Source organism: Genypterus blacodes, unplaced genomic scaffold (assembly GCF_046128005.1).
Source record: "Genypterus blacodes isolate CSIRO-AG114 ecotype Tasmania unplaced genomic scaffold, CSIRO-AGI_Gbla_v1 ptg000059l_1, whole genome shotgun sequence".
Classification (NCBI taxonomy): Eukaryota; Metazoa; Chordata; class Actinopteri; order Ophidiiformes; family Ophidiidae; genus Genypterus; species Genypterus blacodes.
In genome coordinates this window covers 1007408-1030000 of record NW_027466871.1, presented here as the reverse complement: position 1 = coordinate 1030000, position 22593 = coordinate 1007408, and the positions used below count along the sequence as shown (strand labels likewise).

Here is a 22593-nt window from a genome sequence, read left to right as displayed (position 1 = left end):
TGTGTGAGCAAACATCTAACGGCATAACTGTAAATATTTTTAATGTCAGCAATGCGTTAGGAGCAGTGGGAGCCACTTTGTTGAATGTTAGACAAAGCATTTGAGCATAAGATGATTTCCTGTGGATTTATTGTTGGTTATACACAAAGGTGTCCTAAAAAAATGCCTCAATTGAAAACAAAATAAAAAAGATAATTGTGGCAGGATGGCCGACTGTGTCTTTACAACCGGAGTGAAAATATCTGCTGTCACCGTTTTGAGAGCCCACTTGTTTGCGTGTTGTGTTTTTTAGCGACGCAACAAAAGTATTAAAATGCCTCCCTGTGCGTTCTGCAGACTGGTGCCTGGAGCCGCGGTGGTGAAAGGGCTTAACACGCTGTCAGCCTGGGCCCTGCAGAATGGACTGCTGGCAGGGAAACAGGTGGGGGAGAGAGTGGAAGTGGGATAGAGACAAAGAACACTGCATCTGTGTCCCCGGAAGAAACTGTCATGCTCACACACGCATAAACCACTAGCCTGCAGATCACACAGAGCCACGTGTGAAAAATAGGACAAAAGCAAGAAACTGCCTGCACCAAAAAAATGTAAATGCAAAAAAGGGCTCATTATAGTTAAAACAATTGAGATAGGGTTGATAAAATATAGATTTGTGTGTTTGAGCTCTGTAAACACTCCATAGACGATGAGGTCAGACACAGTTGTTTCTCGTCTTCTCGATCTTGGGGCGGCTCATGTTATTTCTTTGCAACTGTTTCGAGAGCCCCACCACATTGAGGTAGTGATTCCTTCAGAGCGGTGATACAGTACGGTGTAATGCAAATCCTAAATTGTAAATTCACAGAAGGAGTCCGTAAAAAAAATCAGTTGTTTTTATGAACCGTGCCAGGATTCACTATGCAAAAATGTGTGAAATGGATTGACTTAATGCGTGTTGTTGCACATTATTGATTTTGCTGTTTTCCCAAAACAGTGCCAGAGAAAATGAGGACAGTGCTTGTATAAACACACAAACAAACCAACAAACCAACACACTTCATGATGTTACAAAGTCCAAAGACCAGTGTTTATTGCAGTTTCTGTTTCACAGCTACAAAGAGAAACACAAACATGCTGGATCCTCTGGAGACCAAACCTGAATCTGCCTCCAATCCCCTTCAACACACACACACACACACACACACACACACACACACACACACACACACACACACACACATAGACGCATACTCACGCATGCACAAAAATACCACTGCAGTGCTCTATTTTCTTTGAAAACAGGTAGCTGTGAGAGAACAAGAGTGGTGTGTTTGAAGGTATATGTCATTATCAGTGTGTGTGTGTATGTAGGTATATACAGTATATATGCAGGCACAAAGGCTTTAATTGTGTCTATTCCCTGGCCAGCAGCCTGATTAGATCCACGGCAGGACTGTGGCTGTGTCACATTTACATTCAGATAGAGATTTACTCTGTCGTCCGTCCCCTGCTGTTACTGGTGCAGTAATGTAGGGAGACATGGCTGGCTGCCCGGTCCACTTACACACACACACCTGGGGGAAAACGGCTCAATCCTACTGACTGTCTGTCAACCCCCCCCCCCCCCCCCCTCCCCCCTTCTCTCCAGCCCCTTACCCCCACCCCACTCTCTCTCTCGCTGTATGATTCTGTTTTTTTCTTCCGCACAAACACCATAATCGTCTTATCGCAGCTCTGAGAGTGTAGTAATAAGCTTCAGTGCAGTGAGTCCTAGAAATGCGATTACATGATGTGCACCATATGTACCGATTGTGTGGATCTTTACATAGACAAACACTTCCAGGGGGTTTTGGGCTCAACAGCGCTGGGGAACAAAACACAAAGGTGTTCTTGTACACACACTCAGTAGGTGTACGCCGCGTTAATGCGCTCAGTATTCCAGACAGTCTCTGAGGCATCGAGCTCTAATCTCAGCGCTATAATTAGCAAGTGAAAAATAAAGGCTATTCAGAATGCAGAGAGATGAAAGTATACATCATTCTTAATCTTCTTCTCAGTATCAGGTAAACATTCTGCCATTGTTGTGCACTGAAATGCCCTAATAGACTTTCTTTAAAATAAATCTGGCAGCAACAAAAACAACGTGAATGTCAAAAACTAGTACACGAAAATGTAACCTTAATTAATGTACACTTTATTTTATACTTATCCATGTATTAAGCTCTGGTAAATTATATATTTCAGTACAAATCATTTCACAGCAGTTATTATGGACTTTAGCTCTGCAGGAATTTATTTGCTGTTAAATGCAGAAATTATTTCATTGTCATGTATGACCCTTAACTATTATTTAAATATCTTTACATGTGTAAGGTGCTATTCAATGTCCTCTTGCCCAAGAGTTGATAACTCTTTGGGAGGGACAGTCACGAGTGTAAGAGAAGGACAGTGAGGTGGACGTTGCCCTGCCGCGTTGTTGTTGATTGAGGAGGAATAAAGACGAGTTTACAAAGTGAACGTATAGCTCGCCTATTAGCCACAGGTAGAAGGACCGGAGGATTCTACCGATCGAGAAAAGAGCTTAACAAAAACAGTACAAGCGTGTTTACTGCACAGACGCAACAGAACAGGGAAAATCAATTAAAAATTCAAGTGCTTGAAACAAATGTTTTTTCCCTTTCATTTGTTTTAATTAACAACCAAGGCCAAGTTGTTTTCTCAAAATTGAAATATTCATGTGTCAATTATGCAGTCCGCTCCTCTGTCCACTTTATATTCAACTCAAGCTGGAAAACACAAAGGACAAATTAAAACCAATTATGTTCAAACAAGCCTGATGGTGGTTTCATAAAATTACTTTTCTTGCAGTTAAGTAAAATAGGGTTAAATCATCCCAAACACAATGCTGATGTCTTTCTCGAATTTCTCTTTTTTGCACAGCACATTTTAAATAATAACCAGTCCAACCTTGCTCCAGGTGTACCTGTGTGGGGACAGCGCAGAGGCCAAGCAGGCGGTGGCCCAGTTGTCCACCAGGCTGGGCCTCAGCGTTGTGGACCGGGGCTCTCTGTGTGCAGCCCGGGAGCTGGAGGATTTCCCCCTGCGGCTGTTCCCGGAGTGGAGGCTGCCGCTCCGCCTGGCCGTCGGCCTCACCGCCTTCTTCTTCTTCTACCTGCTCATCAGGGACGTCATCTACGCATACGTGGAGAATGACAAAGACATCTCCTACAGGATCCTGGTGTCCCTGGCCAACAAGGTGGAACATCTAACTGCCACTCATCTATTATCCTGGAAATGTGTGTTTGTTTATGTTTTTATGTCAAAGAAATGATTGTTTATGTTTGTCCTCCATCATCCAGGTGTTCCCCATTGTGTCTCTGATCATGCTGTCCCTGTGTTACCTGCCTGGTGCTCTCGCCGGCTTCCTGCAGCTCTACAGAGGGACCAAGTACAGGTAAGACATCAACCAAGCAGGACAAACATTGTGCAGACGTAGTGCTGCATCACTTCTGCAGTCTTTCACATGATGTAAAATACATTCCATACCAACACGAGTTATGGATGTTCCAGGCGCTTCCCTGATTGGCTGGACCGTTGGATGCGGTGCAGGAAGCAGTTGGGCTTGGTTGCGCTCGGCTTGGCCTTCCTCCATGCCATCTATACATTGATCATCCCTATCCGCTATTCTGTCAGGCACAAACTCATCTCCCGTGTGGTGGATGAGGTACAGTTGGCTGACTCAAACCACAGGCTGCATGTCTACATTCATCACGGAGCTTGGACATGATGTAAAGCCCAGAGTCCGGGCCGCTGCTGTCCGTCCACCTGTCTCACTCTCTCTCGCTCTCTCTGTGCGTCTCTGTCTCACCTTAGCTGAAGAACAATAAAACCACCACGCCGTTTGACTTTGATGACACCGAGGCGTGGGGCTCTGACTCGTTGTTCATGCTGGGAATCCTGGGCTTCTTTCTGTACTTCCTGCTGGGATTAACATCGCTGCCGTCTGTGGGAGCCTCCCTCAGCTGGAGAGAGTTCACCTTCGTCCAGGTCAGTGCTCAGAACGTCCTCTATATCAGTGTGTGTGTGAGACTTTGTGTGTTTGTTCTCCTTTAAGCCATCCGATTCTTTTCTTTTGTGTGCTTAATATCAATAAATCCTCTCTCCGTGCCTGTTTAGCGCTTGCAAGTTTTCATCAAAGTTATTAAACTGTTGTATTAGCAATATGTCACTGCCATTCATCTCCCAGGAGCCTAGTTAACTAATTGCCGAACACAAGCACACAGACTCAGAGCCTGGCTGACTTTAGCCCTGGATTTTAAATGTTAAGTTATTCATTAAATAGAATTATGATACCTGGTATAATCCCCAGCGAAAGATTGTTAATGCGGGTCACAGGTCCATTTGTGTAAAGGTCAGGCCCATAGGTGGACCTCAGAGAGGGAGCGGTGCTGGGAGAGATGGAGGTCTAGGTTATAATAACCCTTATGATCCGAGGAGACGAGCTGTGAGATACTATGGATAAAAATACATAAAACAGTCGTAAATGTTGTCTTTATCTCCGTGTTTCTGTGTATATAAGGAGGAAGAAGGATTTGTTGTAAATTGTTAACGAGATAAAAATCCCTGGTTATCGATTTAAGGTTGCACTTCATTACTGTAGCACATTAAAATGAATGTTCCTTTATTGTTCTCCCCGCGCTTACAGTAAGCCGCTCCGATGAGAACAGTAATGCCAACTGCTGAGAATGTAAATGAAAGCACATTACCCACGTAATTAACAATAACTGAGCCTCAAAGGCCACTGGTGCAACAAAACCAATTATTCTGCTGCGGTTGTGGAACTATTTGTATTTTTAGCCGGATATCCAGACATTCATCATCTATATACTATCAGCCATATATTTCATTTAATGTAAAAAAAAAGAAAGAAGAAAGCTCTGAAAACAAGGAATTTTACTGTAGCAAAATGCTTTCTACAGAGGCTTAAACTCTCTCTCTCTCTCTCTCTCTCTCTCTCTCTCTCTCTCTCTCTCTCTCTCTCTCTCTCTCTCTCTCTCTCTCTCTCTCTCTCTCTCTCTCTCTCTCTCTCTCTCTCTCTCTCTCTCTCTCTCTCTCTCTCTCTCTCTCTCTCTCTCTCTCTCTCTCTCTCTCTCTCTCTCTCTCTCAGTCCAAGCTGGGCCATCTGACCCTGTTCATCTGCACGGCACACGGTTACCTGTACGGCTGGAACAAGTTCCTCCGTACCTCCACCTACAAATGGTACACTCCGCCGGGTTACATGCTGTGCCTGGTCGTGCCGTCTGTCGTGCTCGTGCTCAAGCTGCTGCTGCTCCTCCCCTGTGTGGACCGCAGCCTCACTCGCATTCGACAAGGCTGGGAGAGGAGCGAGCCACGCGGGGAGACCAAGGCCACCAATCTGTGATCTAGAAGCAGGAATTCAGCTTCAATTCGGTTATAGTTTTTATTAACCAACAACAACGGAGCATCATTTGCACTGATATTGATCTGATTCTTTTCATGGCGATTGAACCTTGATTTGTCTCAGCATTGGCATGAAACAGGTCCATCTTAATCAAAATTTCAAAATGATTAACAGGCCTTATTTTCTCTATCTGTTTTGAAGTGAGAAGAATCTGCCAGTGTGATTATTTTAACCTGTTTGCAACACAAATCAGCTCATGTTAGAAATGCAGCGTCAGGACCTTGACACAGAAGACAATAAGATCTAAGTTTGAAGTCCTTTTTAAGATATTACATAAAACAGCAAATCGTCTCATTTCAAGCACTTTAAACTTGAATTTCTCTGTTTTTTAATACTTTTGTTTTTAGTTTGCTAGTATTGAATTTGGCCACATTAATGAGATTATACACAGTCTTTATTTTTCATGTTGACAATATAAAATTTCACATGGATTCAAAACAATAAGCAACATTTTTGAGAAACATTTATGAATTTGTTTCTATGGGCTTTGATGTCTCCAGAAAGCAGTGGAACAAATCCCATCATATCTGCCTGGTAACTCATTTTCCTCCATTTTCATAATGTGTGCTTTTGTCAACCTACGCTGCTTACTCACAATTGTGCAATAGTATAAACCGGAATGAGGAAGAGGGATCAGTTTACTGCAGCCAAATGGACAGTGGGAATAAATGTTTTTAAAGTGGATCTTCTTTGTGAGGAAGGAAAGATATAGGCCTACTTCACGTCTGTGCTTTATCTGTTTCACAGGATGTGGAGGACGTAGATTGATGTCCCCAGATGAAATCCATTGTTTTGGTAAACATAGGCAATAGTTTCCTTTTCCCATTCTCCTCTCTCTTCAAGTGCTGCTATTGTATCCCCGAGGCTGCTCTCCCTTTTATTATTGATCTTTTCTAACACAAATACCTCTCTGCCCAAACCTGCATCCATCTCAAGAGCAGAAAACACACAGATTTCCACCTATGCACACACACTTATCATCACATATACGCACACGTGTGCACAATGCAAATGAGAGCAAATTGCATTACCCGCGCACACACCCGTACACACACACACACACACACACACGTGCACCTACATGCCAACACGGTGTCGTGCTGTGAGATGAATACGCAGGGTTGTTTCTGCCAAAAGCACAACATTTAGTCAGCGACATCCTATTATCTCGCATCTAACGGTGTTATCTGCATACACGATCTGCAATCCTGCACCGTCTCACACTGCGTTATTCTCCCATTACCAAAGAGTTGCTGTCGACTTTAGCGGATTTCCTGCTGTAGGGTGTGGTGAGCTGTGTGAGTGCTGATGTAGAAATTAGATAGCGTATTCCAATATTGCCTCTGGAAAGAATTAAGATGTAGCAACACACAGTAAAGCTGTGAAGCAGGCCGGCTTAAATTCATCATTTCCACTTGTGTTTAATTTCACACACCGAGGCAACCCTGACACCAATAATAGGGTTATGCGTGTCCAGCCACGGTAGTTTGCTTCTATAAGGGCCGTAAAATAAATAGCTGAAATTGCGGGTGAAAACATAGACCGCTGAGCACATGAATGAGACGTCAATGTGATATCAAACTCTTATTTTCATCAAACATCTCTGGAAATTATACTCCGAACACAGGTGGAACGGTGTAAATGTTTCTACACAGCTTGAGTTTTACGCACTGTTGAGATTTCAATTATTTATTCCACCGTAGTAAGAAGAAAAACTCTTTTTCTGAGTTTGATATTATTCAAATACAATAATAAAAAGGAATGCTTGGAATGTGAGCAAGACAGATTAATCGTGTCAGTGAGAAATATTTCATCAAAATGCCATTTGGTGTTGATGTGCAGATCTCGTATTTCAGATTGTATCTCTTGGTTTTAAAACTGAAAACTGTATTGATTCTGCTAAATGAGTCACACACCCAGATAACAGAAGAGATGAGTCTGTTTGCTTTTCTTATACTTATAACTCACTACAATGTATCATTGTAAATGAAATGAAATGTAAAATATCCCCCCATTTGTCAGTAAACCAACATGATATCTTTATACTTTTACATCTATAACCTTCTGCCTGAGCAACAGAACTCCCTAAAGTGCAAATTTGGGCTCCAAGTCCTGTTTAAATTAGTACAAAATGTGACCTTGCTGGACTAAAGGGGACAACTTCAGTATTTTGAACAAATGTGTGAAATGTGTGTGTGTGAAATAAAAGTAGATCACTGATAAAATGTGCAGAATGTGTGAGAATTCAACTTCACCTCTTGTTTATCATTTCTTTGTCATGGTGTTCCGCTTAGGTCAGACGGCTCATTTACTGGCGGAAGTGCGCAAGATCCTCTTCACCTGCTTTTGATGCATTAAAGAGTCATACTGAGGAGGATCAGCTAACAGCTAAGTGCACATTGATAGCTCTCAAAAGTTGCCCTGTATTACATCAGGAGGCAGCTCGCTTGTCACGGGAGACTTTCTCGGCCTGCTCAGTCGGTGTATCGCGTAATACTTAATTGATTCAGCAGGGATGTCAAAACCGGCAGTGTTGGAGGTGAGCAGTGTCCCTGCTCCAGCTCATGCAGCCTATTTCACGCTGGAGGTCAGTCCAGGTGTTCCATTTGGTTTGTGCTAAGGAAGAGGAGGAGATTAGGACACGGACGGGCCACGGCTCAATGTGGGTCAGAGCTCGGCCTGTACCTTGTGACGCCAGTGTAGAATTTGATCGTTTCAAACCTTCAAAATAAGACTCAAGTGGCTTTGATGAGTCTTACTTTTGGTCACTTCTGGTTTTATTTTGAAATGAAAGATATAATATATGTGTATCCCTTTATTTTCAGTGAAAATAACATCTTTTTATTTGCAGTGTGCTCACTTGCCAGGTTTGCTGTCGCTGGGCTCTGTGCTTCAAGCTGACTTACAAACAAATATGGCTTATTGTTGGTGTTTCCTTAGTGCTTATTATGCGTTTGTTCATTTATTATAGATATTTACTGGTATGAAGTTGGTTTGTGAGGGACCAGCAGAAAAGATGAATAGCACACAACAGTTGACATTAGAAAAGTTCATAGAAAACAGTGATTCTGAATAGTTTTTACATTTGCCAACAGTTGTAATACTTTTGTGGCAAACATGGTAACATGCAGGGACGTGTGGTGAGGTTGGTGGCTGGTGAGGCACTGACCCTACAAATATATGAATTCAACAGAGTAGCATAAATTTACACCATTCAACTGGCTGCTTGCACATTGACTACTGGTTATGTTTCATATCCCACATCAGCATTCTTTACACACACATAGGTATATATTCCGCCAAAGAAGAACAAAAATGTATAGCGGATGAAAGTATATACAGTCCACAACAAAAAGACAAATCTAGTTTTATTCTTTAAAATAACTTAATTTGTTTCTTATCTTGTTTTATATATATAAAAAAAACCCATTATTATTTAAAAAGGGCTGGTCTTTCATTTTTGTGGTGGACTGTACAGCAGTGAGTGTATGCTTACCTTTACTTGTAAATGAAGTCCGTTAGCCCAGTGTTTTTCAACCAGTGTGATGATTTAGACATCATCAGGTGTGCTGTGTAAATGATCCAACTTGGAATGACACAAATTCAGCGATATTGACTATAAAAATAATTTGAATGAATGGAATCACACAATAATTACATTTCTATCACAGATCAGTGGACAAATATTCTTTTATTTATTTGTAATCATTATTTGTTATTTACATTTCCTGATGACACAGGGGAGGCACTGCAATCTTGATTTACTGCTTATATCACTGATCTAACAAAGACGAGTGGTAGTGTACTTGACTCTGAAGTTGTCACAGAAGGGAATTAATAATCAGTCATCCAACATATGGACATAAATACATATATGTCAAACTTAATTTGTCCTTGTATGCCATTGGTGTTAATGTTTTAGGCAAAGCTCTTAAATTTCCTCTCGAGCAGCACTCTTCCTGTCTCCTGGAACTCCAGCGACTTCCAGTTGAGCGTGTTTCCTGGGGGGTAGTTAAGACCATCCGAATAGTATAGAATATCACTAGGTGACAGGACGTGATCCCACATGTGGACATCAGAGATCATGCCTTTGAAATTCTGGTTGATGTCAAACGCCCCACCAAAAGAATCCTGTTCCTGTTGAGATTGCAGACATTGAAATAAGTAATAAGATGTAGTATACAATACTTCTGCAATACAAGATATTAATAATTTCTTGCCCACAGTGGTCATTTCTTACTCATGACACATGCCTGACACCAGTTTTGTAATGTAATTAACGTGTTTCTGCAGCTGGGTTCAAAATGTGTCATGTTAGTTACGTATGTCTTATAATAGAGTCAAAGGAAGCTAGGAAAATATTAATTTACAATAACAATAACGCAGCCATACCTGTCCTAAGATGATGCTAAAGGGTCCAATGATGTTTGATCCAGAGATGATGTGCCTTCTGACGGAGGGATTCCCGTTGAGCCACTGCTGCCCCAGTCCAGACACAGAGTCCCATGTGGAACAGACTGAGTTCCACGTGTTCATCTTTGGGCTTTGACCCCAAAATATTGCGTGATTGTTTCTGACCCAGAGTTGATCTTCAGCAGCTGAAGGGGTCGTCCAAATCAGGAAGGCATTGTCGGCAGTTTGTGTAGCCAGAGAAAAGAGTGGTTGGCCTCTGCTAATGTCTGTGAAGAACCTGTGGCGAATGCATAAGCATGCATCACATATTTGCTGTCGGATATGAAGTGGATTGTTTTGGACTTTGCATGTTTGCGTTACCTGAGACAGACTGTGGCAGCAGTGAAACCCTGTCTGGATGTAATCAAACGCACATGAGCTGTGTCGGTCTCTGCTGGAAATGTGAACATCGAGCCTGAAAGATCTAAAACAAAAATGGAAAAAAAAGAATTTTGAAATTTCACAATTTAATATTTTTGATAACCTGTTTCGGGAAACCTATTTGATATGTTCTGCCTGTAAACCAGATAAGAGTTATAATAATGTGAGATTTGTAAGCTTTATAAGATGAAGATAACATACTGGCTGGATGTAACTGTCATTGTTTTTGTAAATTTTCGTCGCTCCCTTTTAAAGAAAATTACAAACAAACTTGGTGCACTTTCCTCTGAGACTTTACGGAAATGTGGAATTTACAGAAAATCACAAATCAGCCATGGACCCAATGAACAACATATGAACCAAGATGTTTAAAAGAAAAGACATGAAAGCTTAGCGGAGAGAAACCTAATCAAATCATGTGAGTGTATTAGGTTAGATTAGTGGTAGAATGATTACCTCTAGGAACTGCAGCACATTCTGCCAGCATCACCACCAGAAGGAAAAACTTCATCTAAGTCAAAGACAAACAGAAGATAATATTAGAGAAACATCTGACACTTAGGTCTGCTTGGTCTCGAGCGCTGATCTTTACCTTGTCCTCTGTGTTGAGATGTTTTTTTGTTGCTCAGTGAGGGTGATGGTGATTTTTATACACTGGCTGCTTCCTTATTACTGTGATACTTACCTACTGTTATTTTGTGTGATCACTTCCTCATATCGATAACTTCTCTTGCCTTCCAGTAAGGCTGTGTTGGCACGTTGCCACGTGTTTTTCATGCCATTGTATATAGTGGGGGTTTTTTTGGGGGGGGGGTGGGAAGGACATTTCCCCCCGCAAGATTAAAACAGTGTATACATTTAGTAAAAAAGTTTACCAAATTTAAGATTAAAGATTCATAACGCACACACAAACAATACAACACACGTGCTGACTTTTGGTTTTCTTACATCATCATGAGAGCTAATAACGCTCTTATCTGATGATGTAAGGTCAAAGTTCAGTAAATAACCTAAAACCTATTCCCAGTTATTCATAATTATCATGGCATTACAACTGTTGGTTCTGGCAGCAAAGAAGAATGTAAAGGTCCGAAATTTCCAGATAACTTTATAGTTATTGATTGACCTGTCTTGATACTTTTACATTGCACGTTGGCTCCTTGAATGGTTTGCAGCGGTCATCGGTGTATGAATTCCAAGAAAATTGTAAAGCGCTTTGGAAAAAGGCACTATAAGTAAGTACGGAGTTATAGCATTATCGAAATCTTTCATTTTTTATGCTACTTTTTCCTCTTGACCTGGGTTGTGATGGCAGGAGGCTAAACAAGACATGTCCAATGTCCTTTCCTCTGGCCGCGTCCTCTAACTGCACCTGGGGGATGCCAGGACATTTCCGTGCCAGATGGGATATGTAATCCCTCCAGTGTGTTCTGGTTCTGCCCTGGGGTCTCCTCCCAGTTGGATATACCCAGAATACTTCCTCAAGGAGTCTAGGAGGCTATCCATAAAGATCTACTAGACAAAGGTCACCCTGTTGTTTACTCCAGTATGTCTCTTATGGGCGGATGCAGTGTTTGCCAGCAGCACTGTATCAACAACACATTCCTGTCGCTAGATTTGTCTCTATCTGAAATCATAGAGGGAAGTGCAGGATGTTAGAATACAGCTCTGTACCTAACAGAAAGTACAAAACAAGGCCAATCGAATGGCTCCTCAACCTCCGTCCATACTGTCGGTGAGCTCATGAAGGAGGTTCATTCAGCTGCTTGTATCTGCAATCTCATTCTTTCATTCACCACTCATAATCAGGTGAAGGCTAGAAAGGAGAGCAAGTGGTAATGCAGGAGCTTTGCCTTCAAATGCAGATTCCTTTTCCGTCCGTGAGATCAACGTCCCACGATTACTTTACTGTGCCTCAGCAGCTTCACTCCCAGCCAGATGGGGGCAGTCCATCACTTTCAGGCCAAGTGCGTGACCTCAGGTTTGGTGGTGCTGGTCCCTTATTCAAACCGCCTCACATTTCACCCCCCGTCCTGCTGTTTAGGGAGTCAGTGGCGTCCAGGCACCATTGCCGAATCAGAGGCCACAGATTAACATGTAACGTGCCTGTTCTTTAAGATAAGATAAGATAAAAGTTTATTATCCCGAGGGAAATTACAGTTACAGTACAGTGGAGAATGAGACGAGGAATCACCTCTAGTGCAAAGAAAACGTGCAAGAATGCATGCAAGATAACAAAGTACACACAATAAGAGGTACAAAGTACAAAGTTCATATGTCAATGCTGTCATGTGATAGGAGGTAGTTATTTCATGGCCACAACATAATTATCACATTCCCACACTTTCACAAGGGCTTTGGGGAAAGAATGAGATCATTATCTTGTGGTCACAACAATATTCTAGTTTTCAGCCCTGCATGTTTGTGTTTTGTTTGTTGCATTGAGATCTTTTAGAAATTACATCACAAATTTCAATTGAATTTCGTGGAAAGTTAGACATTGGATGAAGAAAGAACGAGCCAGTTTTTGTCCAGGATCTGGATCCAATATCACCACTGTGTAATTATTTATAGAGCACTTTATATTTTAACTCACACAGCATCTTCTGCACCAGGACTCAAACAAATGAAGAGGTAAAGAAAAGACCAGACTCAAAGATTCTCCATTATTGCATTTTTTTTCCACCATTTCATCTGGGAATTTCCTACACTGTGTAACATTTGATACATAACAGTCCACAAAATTGATGTATCGATTTACCAATTGATTGATTGATTGATTGATGTGCTGTTTCCAGGATATCGCTGCAAATAATATATGATTGGTGCCGAAATTCGGCCAACATCAGGAATTTCAATGGTCTTAACTCAGTGGTTATGAGTCTGATTTGGCAGGAATTGATTTGTACAAAGCCCATATTTAATAATCAAAGACAAGATTTAGATATCCTTCAAACATTGTGGCAGTTATCGCCCTGCCGGCACTCTCATCCAGATGCAGACAAAACATTTATGGAAATCTTACGTAGCTACAATAAGCATAAAAAGCTGAAATCACTCATCTAACATTTGTCTTTGTGCTGTACAGCGATGCCTCTTAAACATGTTACAACTGAAGTTTTTGGAAGACATCAGATGTCTTTAATTGAATGTCTACACACAGCTCAACGTTTCTTTTTTTTCGAGCATAATTCTCCCTACAACTTCATACTGCATGGACCTCCAGTTGAGCGCATTCCCTGGGGTGAAGTTCTCTTCATTCACGAAGCGCATGATCTCACAGCCAGAGAGGACGTGGTCCCACATGTGGATATCAGACATCATCCCAGTGAAACACTGCTTGCTGTCAAATCCCCCACCATGGCTATCCTGCTCCTGTTTGGTTAGAATTGGATGAGATTGAAATTAAAATTAAAACAGCAGGATTTTCCAGTAATTATTATGAAATAACAATTTATATTGCTTAAATGAAGTTTTAACAATTACAATTTACAAGTTGACACTCATGTCCACCCCTAAACAGTATCCTTACCTGTCCTATGACAACAATAGGGCGTCCACTAATGACAGCAGTGCCCCCATATTTCTTCATAGTGGGAAGTCCATCAAACCACATCTGCACCAGTCCAGACGTCGAGTCCCATGTGGTGCAAATGGAGTGCCACATGTTGGGTTTGTAGTCCAGCCCTTTGAATTCGGAATTAACGTTGTTGAGATGGACTTCAAGCTCATTGTTATTGTTATCCCAGAAAATCAGGAAGCCGTTTGCAACCGATGGAATTGCGTAAGAGAACAGGCCGTGGTCTCTGCGAAGGTCTGTGAAGACCCTGAAAGCATTAAAAACAATTGAGCATGCAGCGTGCCGTTCCTATTCAGGGATGCAGGGGATTCTTGCAAATAATGAGTTAATACCTGAAGCAAACAGTCACAGCCCTGAACTCTTGTATTGTTGCATTTAGCTTCACGTGAGCACTGCTGGTCACTTGTGGGAAGGCAAACATTTGACCTGAAAGATCTACAAAAAAAGGATAAAAATTCAAAATCAAATGACAAAACGCTCATACAGATTGCACAATGAACAGACATATGCAGTACATCCACCTTGTTTGCTCAAGACAATTGCTTTTTTGGAAAGTTATTTATTTATTTTACCTATTTTAGTATGCACTACACTAATTAAATCTACTTTCCCTTTGTGAAAAAAAGAAAAAAAGAAAAATCTTAACCCAACTAAACATGGATTATGCTGAGATGTTTTCATATTGTGTTCCACTCGTGCAGCCATGTTATTGAGTTATTGGAATTATTGTAAGTAACATTATAGAGTTAGTTATTTAGTGCGTGATTAAAGTACATTTCTAAAAAGTTAACTTGGGCAAAAAAATGACTTTTTTACCTTGAGGAGCAGCAGCACAAGCTGTCAGCATCAGCAGCAGGAGCAGAAAAGCCATCTAATACAACAATACAACACCTCAATTCAATACTTTTGTTTTGCTCCAACTATTTTACCTACTAATGTGCAAATGATTGTTTGTATGTACAAATATGTGCTGATCTTACCTTGTAGTCTGTGTCAGGAGGTTATGTGTAACAGTGAGTAGGATGCGTGTTTTATACAATCACTGCTTCCTCATTCCTATGGTTGTGTTACTTCCGTCCTTTACTTTCTGCCTCAGTGACACAATATAGTTCTGTATTTCACCAATAAATGATGAATAAAGGCACAATTATGGAATGTGATCACACAGATAAATAACTGAAAACAGGTACTGATTTGTACTTCGATAATGATAATAATTTAGAATACTTGAACATAGAATGTTTTTTGCTTTTTATTCGTCTCAAGGTCCCAAGGAGACTGTTTGAAGAAGTTTGACTAATTATACAGGTTGATAATACCTGAATCAGTCTTCTGGTAGCTGTTCTGTCGTTGTCAGGACATTATATGCAAAGGAGTTAATTGTTGCACGTGTGTTAATACATCTATCATTAACAAGGGATCAACGCTTCCTTCATTCCCTTTCAACCTGCAAAAATGACTTCCCGCCGTACAATATTGAGGGCCTGTCTGTACTGTCACATTCAAACATTCTATCCTCTCCACAGAGGCTGCTTTATCCACTGATGTGATGAGATAGAAGCTTGCAGCTCAGACTGAATGTTTCCTGGAGATCGGCATCAGCTCAGCCAGAGGGATGAACTCAGGAGAGGGATCAGACGAGACAGAGCACACTCGACTCAGCAGGGAAATGCTCCCTGAGCCTGATGGAGCTTCCAGACAGGATAAGATACAGCCGAGAGAGAGAGAGAGAGAGAGAGAGAGAGAGAGAGAGAGAGAGACAGGGTGTGCTGTCAAGTAGGAACTAGTTTTCTGCAAATGGAACATGATAGAGAGAAGACAATAGAGTTCTGTGAGAGTAAAGTTTATTTGGAAAAGCAGTGAACAATTGTTGCTTTGTTTGCTAGACGTCGAGGATAGGTGTGGGCAGAACGGAACGCAAAACAGTGACAACTGATGGCAACACTCTCAATCTACCGAAACCGCTGGAAGGCAAATCCATCAAATGTAATCCATCCTATAGATTAAGGTTGTAATCTCAGAGTCGTAAGAGCCGGAGGTGGTGAAATGATATACTGACTGCACTGGAGGTGTGATTATATCTGTACTGTATACAGAGTTGAACACGTGATAATATGAATTTTACAAAAGGTGAAACTGTCTTATGCTATGAGAGATTTAGTGCTTTCGTCTCCCGGTTGTGTCCTCTCCCAGCCTTGTCGAATTCGGATGATTTGGCGGTCCACGCAGGGGAGGAGGAGCAGCAGCTTGAGGAGCAGCACCACCGTTGGCACCACCAGAGCCAGCATGTAGCCCGCCGGAGTGAACCATTTGTAGTAGGAGGGACGCAGGAACTTGTCCCAGCCGTACAGGTAAGTGTGGAAGGTGCCGAGGAACAAAGTCAGGTAGCCGAGCTTGGACTGGAAGAAGGAAAACACACAAAATACACACATAATGGCGACATATTAGATTCAATAAGATGGAACGTACCAGACTGACCTTTACAGGGAGGAGCTTTTGACCTACACACACATACATGCCAGTGTGCACACTAGACATAATAGTTTTTCCACTCGCATACATACGTAAACGGAACCTTAAGACTGAGGGCCAAGGATAATGTATGCCCTCCAAATTACGTTTGATGAATAACTTAACATTTAAAGCGCTGCTCTAATTTGGGCTGGAGTCGGGGGGGTGAGGGGTGGGAGGGGCAGAGAAATGAGCTCCATATGACCCAGTTACATTTATGAATGAGTTTGTTTCCTGTAGTGAGGCCGATTCAGTATCCAATTGGTCAAAGTGGGGAAAAGGGAAAACAGTTATGCCTGCACAAGAAACACATCTTCATCATAAAGCACAACATCATCAGCCACAGCTTCAATCTTGGCTGAGAGCTCCACAAACTCCAATTATCCCCGCACGCATTCAAATACTCTACCTGTTTCACTATCGCGAGCATGCGTCTGTGTGCTAACTGATCGCTCCATCTGGTTGTTTGACAGTAAAGACGTAAATTAATCAGATGTCCTAAATTAAATTCTCCAAAAAAGCTTGTTTGTATTCATTTTTATCAGAAGCTGGCACAGGGGAAATCATACAATTGACTCCAGAATAATAAGAGATGAGCTCGTCCGCCAGTCAGCTTTGCTTTGCTTTGCTTTGCGAGCCAAGACGGACAAATCTGATGGATGCAAAACGTGTGTGTGTGTGTGCATGAAAAACAAGCGACTTGTGCAGCGGGCGAGCAGAGGAGGAGATGGCTTTTTCAGTAAACATATCTACGCCTGTGTCATTTACTTTGCGAAAATGAAGCGTTTAAGTGTAAATCTTGTAAATATTGTTACATGCCAGACAGCTTTGCCATCTACAGATTCGAAAGCTCACATCTCCCTTATTTGTATGCTGTGTGCAGAATATAGACACAGCTTAAATCTGACACAGGCTGTCAAGATTCTACAAGCTATTCCAAATGAAAGGCGGAACGTTCAAAATTGGTCAATAAGTAATGCTGATAGTGTGTATACACAGTCAGTGACAAGTGTATGTGAGTAAATATACTTGACAGATTATTTTTGATGCTACCGAGGAAGAATCACTAGAAATACACCGTGTAAACACGACAAAGGGATTCTGCCGGACGCCTATGGGCAAAGCGTGACTCTAATAAGCACGTCGGAGGGCCGTAATCATTGTGATGAATCACCTGAACGAAGCTGAACTCTCTCCAGCTGAGGGCGTTGCTGACTGAGGGAAGAGAGGTGATTCCCAACAGCACAAACAGGCCAAACGCCAGAATTCCCACAGAGAAGTAGGAGTCGGTGCGCCAAGCCAAAGTGCTGTCGAACTCGTACGTCCGGTTCTCCCTGACCTTAAAGTCACACAGAGAACACAGTCTTTCACGTACAAAGTTCATACTGATAAAAATAGCTTCAAATGTCACATATCCTGTTTATATGGAATCAGTTTACACATAAATATGTCCAACTCACCAGTGAGACGGCGTGTGCTGTTAACCCCTGTCTCACATAATGCCTGGGGGCAAACAGTGAAACGTTATTTAGGAGGTGATTTCTGTGTGTATCCAAACACACCTCTACTTTAGTATTTCTCATCTGCTCAAGCACACACACTGCCAGGGAGTAACATGCTGACTTTGCATGCTGGGTAATTTCTTTGAGGTATATTCAGCGCAGTATTTCAACCCTACACAACTATCCTTTATTTACATTTACATCAGGGTAGGAGTGTCACATACCGTATTGGGATGATGAGCGTATAGAGCACATGTAGAAAGGCAAAAGCAAGTGCCAACAGACCCAGCTGTTTCCTGCACAGCATCCACTGGTCCAACCAGTCAGGAAAGCGCCTGGAACAGCGATCGTTCAACTGTGATTAGGTGACTTCAAACCCAATAGAAATGAGGAATCTTTGTGGATCTGAAGAATGCGATGACCAACCTGTACTTGGTCCCTCTGTAGAGCTGAATTAAGCCGGCGAGAACACCAGGCAGGTAACACAGGGACAGCATGATCAGAGACACAATAGGGAACACCTGGATGATGGAGGACAAACACAAACGGTTAGTCAGCTGGGGCTCGGCCTTAGCTTGAGTGTTACTATGGGTCCGTATATTGTTTCAGGTGTGTGTATGTGTGTGTGTGTGTGTGTGTGTGTGTGTGTGTGTGTGTGTGTGTGTGTGTGTGTGTGTGTGTGTGTGTGTGTTATCGATGTGTAAAAAGCGGTGGGTCACAGCAGGTATAAGCGTGAAACTTCTGCTGTGTGTTTGTAGCATTGATCTGCTAATTTTGGAAGCATCATTTCCTTGCGAGAGTGGGTCAATTGCATTATTGATCCGGTTGTCCGGTTTGATACAGTACTGTCCCACCTGCTGGCGGCACTGCCTTATCAGGCTAGTAAACTTTATTTCCCACCCTAGCAGGAAAGCGCACAAAACAACCAAGAGGGTTTCTAACAGCAAGGGCAGATTGTTCCACCTTGTTGGCCAGGGACACCGTGATCCTGAAGGAGATGTCTTTGCCCTGCACCACGTATGCGTAGACGACGTCCCTGATGAGCAGGTAGAAGAAGAAGAAGGCGGTGAGGCCGACGGCCAGGCGGAGCGACAGCCTCCACTCCGGGAACAGCCGCAGGGGGAAATCCTCCAGCTCCCGGGCTGCACACAGAGAGCCCCGGTCCACAACGCTGAGGCCCAGCCTGGTGGACAACTGGGCCACCACCTGCTTGGCCTCTGTGCTGTCTCCACACAGGTACACCTGGAATATGAAGAGATGCTTGAATTTCCCCATGTGACTTCATCATTTGATATTTAATTATTTGTTTATGCATTTGCGTACAGAATGATGAAAGGATGGTATTGACCCTTGGGTGGGGGAAAGCAGGAACAACAATGCTCGATCATCATGTTTGTGATGCTGCTGCTCTAAATGCAACACATGCACACATACTGTACACACTCCTGGGCGGTATTGTCCTCAGGGATTGCACAGTCAGATCAAAATGAAACAGAAAAGCCCACACATGCTGCAGCAGAGAGTGACACAGCAGGGGAACGTTAGATCTCACACACACTGTGGAGTTAATAGATTCAAGGATACATGGGAGGTGACATTCACAGCAAAGATATGAGGAGGATTTCTCCCATTTGGCTTCTGTTCAGTTTGATTTGGTTTGATCCCAACTTCAAAATGAGTTAATAATATAATTTGGACTGAAATACCTTCCAGCCTGAATGAGGGAATTATTTTGTACTTGTCGGTCATGTGTTAAGTGTTTGCAGATCTGCACTATAACAAGAATCTGGCAGTGGTGAGATTTGTGGCCTCGCTCTACATTAACAAATACGTTTAGAAATGTGCACCGTATCAACTTTTGACACCAGTTTAGATCCACAATACTGCTGTGCATCTGATTTTAAAGGGACTAATAGTAAAGGTGTTGAGCCTTGGTGGAGGTATGTGCTCTCTGAGTGCCCTGGTATTAAGAACTCTGAACTCAGAGATTTAGAAAAAGTGATGTTTTGAATAGCAATCGTAGATCAATTGAAGTATTTTCTTGAAATGTGACACGACCATTACCTGTCTGTTGGCATCTGAGGGTCCATTCTGCAGAGCCCATGCAGACAAAGTGTTGAAGGCCTTCACCACACAAGCTCCTGGTACCAATCTGGACAGCAAACAACCACAAAGCTCTCTGTTCTTATGTTCTGCAGGCGTTCATGGAGGAGATTCCACCCACGTGGTCGGTGAGACGACCCAATATTTCAGGCCTCTGGATCGTCACCTACCTCTGCAGATACTCAGCGTTGGCCTCCGGGTATAGATTCTTCTTGATGTTGTTGCTGACGTCCACCAGCACCTTCCGATCAATAAGGTGAGAGTAATGTGAAAAGTGGGAAAATAACTAATTGCGATGTCGCCGTAAAGTATCTGACTGTGCAATAAGGTACCTTCCCCTTCAGCTGAGGTGCCAGTGTCTCCATGATGTCGTAATGCTCTCTGTGAAGACAAACAAAGACCAATGTGGCTGACTGGGCTGCTGCTTCATGGCTCATCACCTGGACAACACAAACACAAACACACACACACGCACACACACACACACACACACACACACATCTTTGTATTATATCAGTGGTTTAGATCAGGAACCACAGCGAATGAATCCTTGGATTTTTTTTCCTATTTTCCTTGACAAACAAGCTGTAATTCTGGCTGTTGTTGTCTACTAAATTAAACTAAACAAGACTAAACTAAACTCATAAATAAATGCCCTCTAGTGTTTATTGTTCACTCAAGTCAAAAAACAAGAGAAAGGAAATACAATATACTGCAGACATTTACACGCACCTACACAGACACAAACTCATCAGTGTTTGGGAACTGGTAACGATTTCTTTTCACCGGTAAACATGCACTTTGACATTTTAAAGCAATTTCTCAACAATCTGACTGGTCTCAGAACACGTGCTGTCATCAGGCCAAAGTTCCAGCGGGCAAAACAAACAAAACAAATGGAGCAGAAGTTGGAGGTTTTCTGAGGATGTCTGGCTTTGAGTTGTACCTGAGCTCCCTGAGGCACAGGGCCACAGTTGTGAGGTTTGCGGCTGCCGTAGACCACCCGGTAGCCGGCCTGGAGGAAACGCTGGCCCATAGAGCGCCCCAGGTCCCCCGTCCCAAAGATGCACAGCTGCTCCTGCTCAGGGGCAGCTGCCGAACCCATAGGACATAGAGACATGCTCTCTGGAATGTCGCTCGATCTGTCAGCAGACATGGACACAGTCTGACACACAGGGTCTCTCCTGTGGTTAGACACAACAAAAACACTCCACCAGGGATTCTGCCAATGCTGGAAAAGCTGCACTGAAATATTTCTCTGTGAAATATCCACAACCAAGGATGACGTCACAAAATAATGGTCTCCACAAATCTCCCGTCTCCCTCTCCAGCCCAAGTCTCTGCTCCTCTAACTCATCGCTCCCGCACACTAAGTCTGTTTTTGTATTTGCCTCACCAATCCAATTGGAAATGGGCTCAGGGGGGAAGTCCTAAACTGGGAAATTCCGTCGCAGAAGTTTGTAGGCTTGTGTGTCTGTGCTTGTTGGAGGATCAGTGAGCAGTTTGGTTTTTTCTGGCTTAACTCTGTGTGTATGTGTCAGTGTGTGTCTGCAGGGATTCGGAAGCCAAGGTCGTGGCATGTGTAACACATTATGCAACACTGGAATGCCACACTAACTTACTATTATTACGCTGCCAAGAAATTCTGGTATTTTTGATTTTACCACACCTCGAGCGCACACACACATACTTGAGGCCAAACAAAATGTCTTGTATACTTGCAAAATTAATGGCCTCAATTGACTTTTAACCACTTCCTGTGTTGGAAACTCACTGTCCTTGGCACAGCTTGGGACTTTGGCTTACCAAACTTCAATTTCCCGCACAAAAATCTATCAGCCATTTACTGACAATAAAACTAAAGAAAGAAAGTTTTAAGTGTTTCACTACAATGAAGGAAGGGTAAAAGATTTCAGGCTTGGATTAGTTGACAATTAACCCAGGATGTTTGGAGCACAGATGCTGAGCTCTACAAACACACAATCTTGACCCAGTCTAGGTCATGGTATGTACACACAGTTTGCTGAATGCTCCCATGGCCCCTCAGCTCAATCTCTATTATAGAACCATGAAAAAATAATTATCCTACAAGTCCATATCTGCCAGACAAACAACACCACCTTTTATTTTGCCGCTGTTATCGGCTCTGTGATTGTCCCCTCGTGCACTGGAGCGAAAATATGCTTTGAGTGATGGATCCTGATCCCTGTAATCACTCATGGATGTGGTGGTCAGCAGAGGCAGTGGCTGATTCATGGAGTGTGCAGGCAAACCCGCCAATTACAGACTAATCTGTGCTCTTGTGTTGCCCCCATGAGTAATTAATGTTCTGAGCCCTGTAACTGAATTTGGACTTTGAGTGCAGCTCTTCCAATTCTCCCAGAGGTCCAGAATAGCACCAGTGTTCAGGGTTGAGGTGAACCGCAGGCCGAGTGACCTGTCCTATGCTGTAATTACTCCCTGTGCTCTTCTGCTTCACTAAGTGGTGTGTGTGTGTATGTGTGTGTGTGTGTGTGTGTGTGTGTGTGTGTGTGTGTGTGTGTGTGTGTGTGTGTGTGTGTGTGTGTGTGTGTGCGCGAACAACACACGTGAAATGGCGTGATATT

General features: G+C 42.7%; 4 protein-coding genes across 4 annotated transcripts in view; 1 reads left to right on the top strand and 3 right to left on the bottom strand.

Moving 5' to 3' along the window:
- LOC143003185 (metalloreductase STEAP4-like) overlaps nt 1–5398 on the top strand; it is a 12349-nt gene extending 6951 nt beyond the window's left edge. Inside the window, exons 5-10 of the mRNA XM_076153696.1 lie at nt 337–421; nt 2954–3232; nt 3336–3430; nt 3547–3700; nt 3850–4023; nt 5144–5398. Of these exons, the coding sequence (XP_076009811.1) occupies nt 337–421; nt 2954–3232; nt 3336–3430; nt 3547–3700; nt 3850–4023; nt 5144–5398 (1042 nt within the window). The remainder of the gene's footprint in view (nt 1–336; nt 422–2953; nt 3233–3335; nt 3431–3546; nt 3701–3849; nt 4024–5143) is intronic.
- A 3978-nt stretch (nt 5399–9376) lies between these two features.
- On the bottom strand, nt 9377–10802 carry LOC143003184 (mucosal pentraxin-like). The gene is made up of 4 exons (XM_076153695.1): nt 10748–10802; nt 10232–10334; nt 9851–10148; nt 9377–9595 (listed from the first exon to the last, which is right to left on the bottom strand). The coding sequence occupies exons 1-4, from the start codon at nt 10800–10802 to the stop codon at nt 9377–9379; spliced, it is 675 nt and encodes a 224-aa protein (XP_076009810.1).
- A 2462-nt stretch (nt 10803–13264) lies between these two features.
- LOC143003192 (female protein-like) lies at nt 13265–14913 on the bottom strand. Its single transcript, XM_076153704.1, has 5 exons — nt 14852–14913; nt 14688–14742; nt 14204–14306; nt 13824–14118; nt 13265–13666 (listed from the first exon to the last, which is right to left on the bottom strand). Exons 2-5 carry the CDS (start codon nt 14740–14742, stop codon nt 13445–13447), a joined length of 675 nt encoding a protein of 224 aa, XP_076009819.1. The 5' UTR covers nt 14852–14913; the 3' UTR covers nt 13265–13444.
- A 785-nt stretch (nt 14914–15698) lies between these two features.
- On the bottom strand, nt 15699–21516 carry LOC143003191 (metalloreductase STEAP4-like). The gene is made up of 10 exons (XM_076153703.1): nt 20934–21516; nt 20320–20427; nt 20158–20228; nt 19949–20036; nt 18848–19126; nt 18311–18405; nt 18109–18219; nt 17843–17885; nt 17557–17721; nt 15699–16270 (listed from the first exon to the last, which is right to left on the bottom strand). The coding sequence occupies exons 1-10, from the start codon at nt 21141–21143 to the stop codon at nt 16013–16015; spliced, it is 1428 nt and encodes a 475-aa protein (XP_076009818.1). The 5' UTR covers nt 21144–21516; the 3' UTR covers nt 15699–16012.
- Between the last annotated feature and the right edge of the window lie 1077 nt (nt 21517–22593).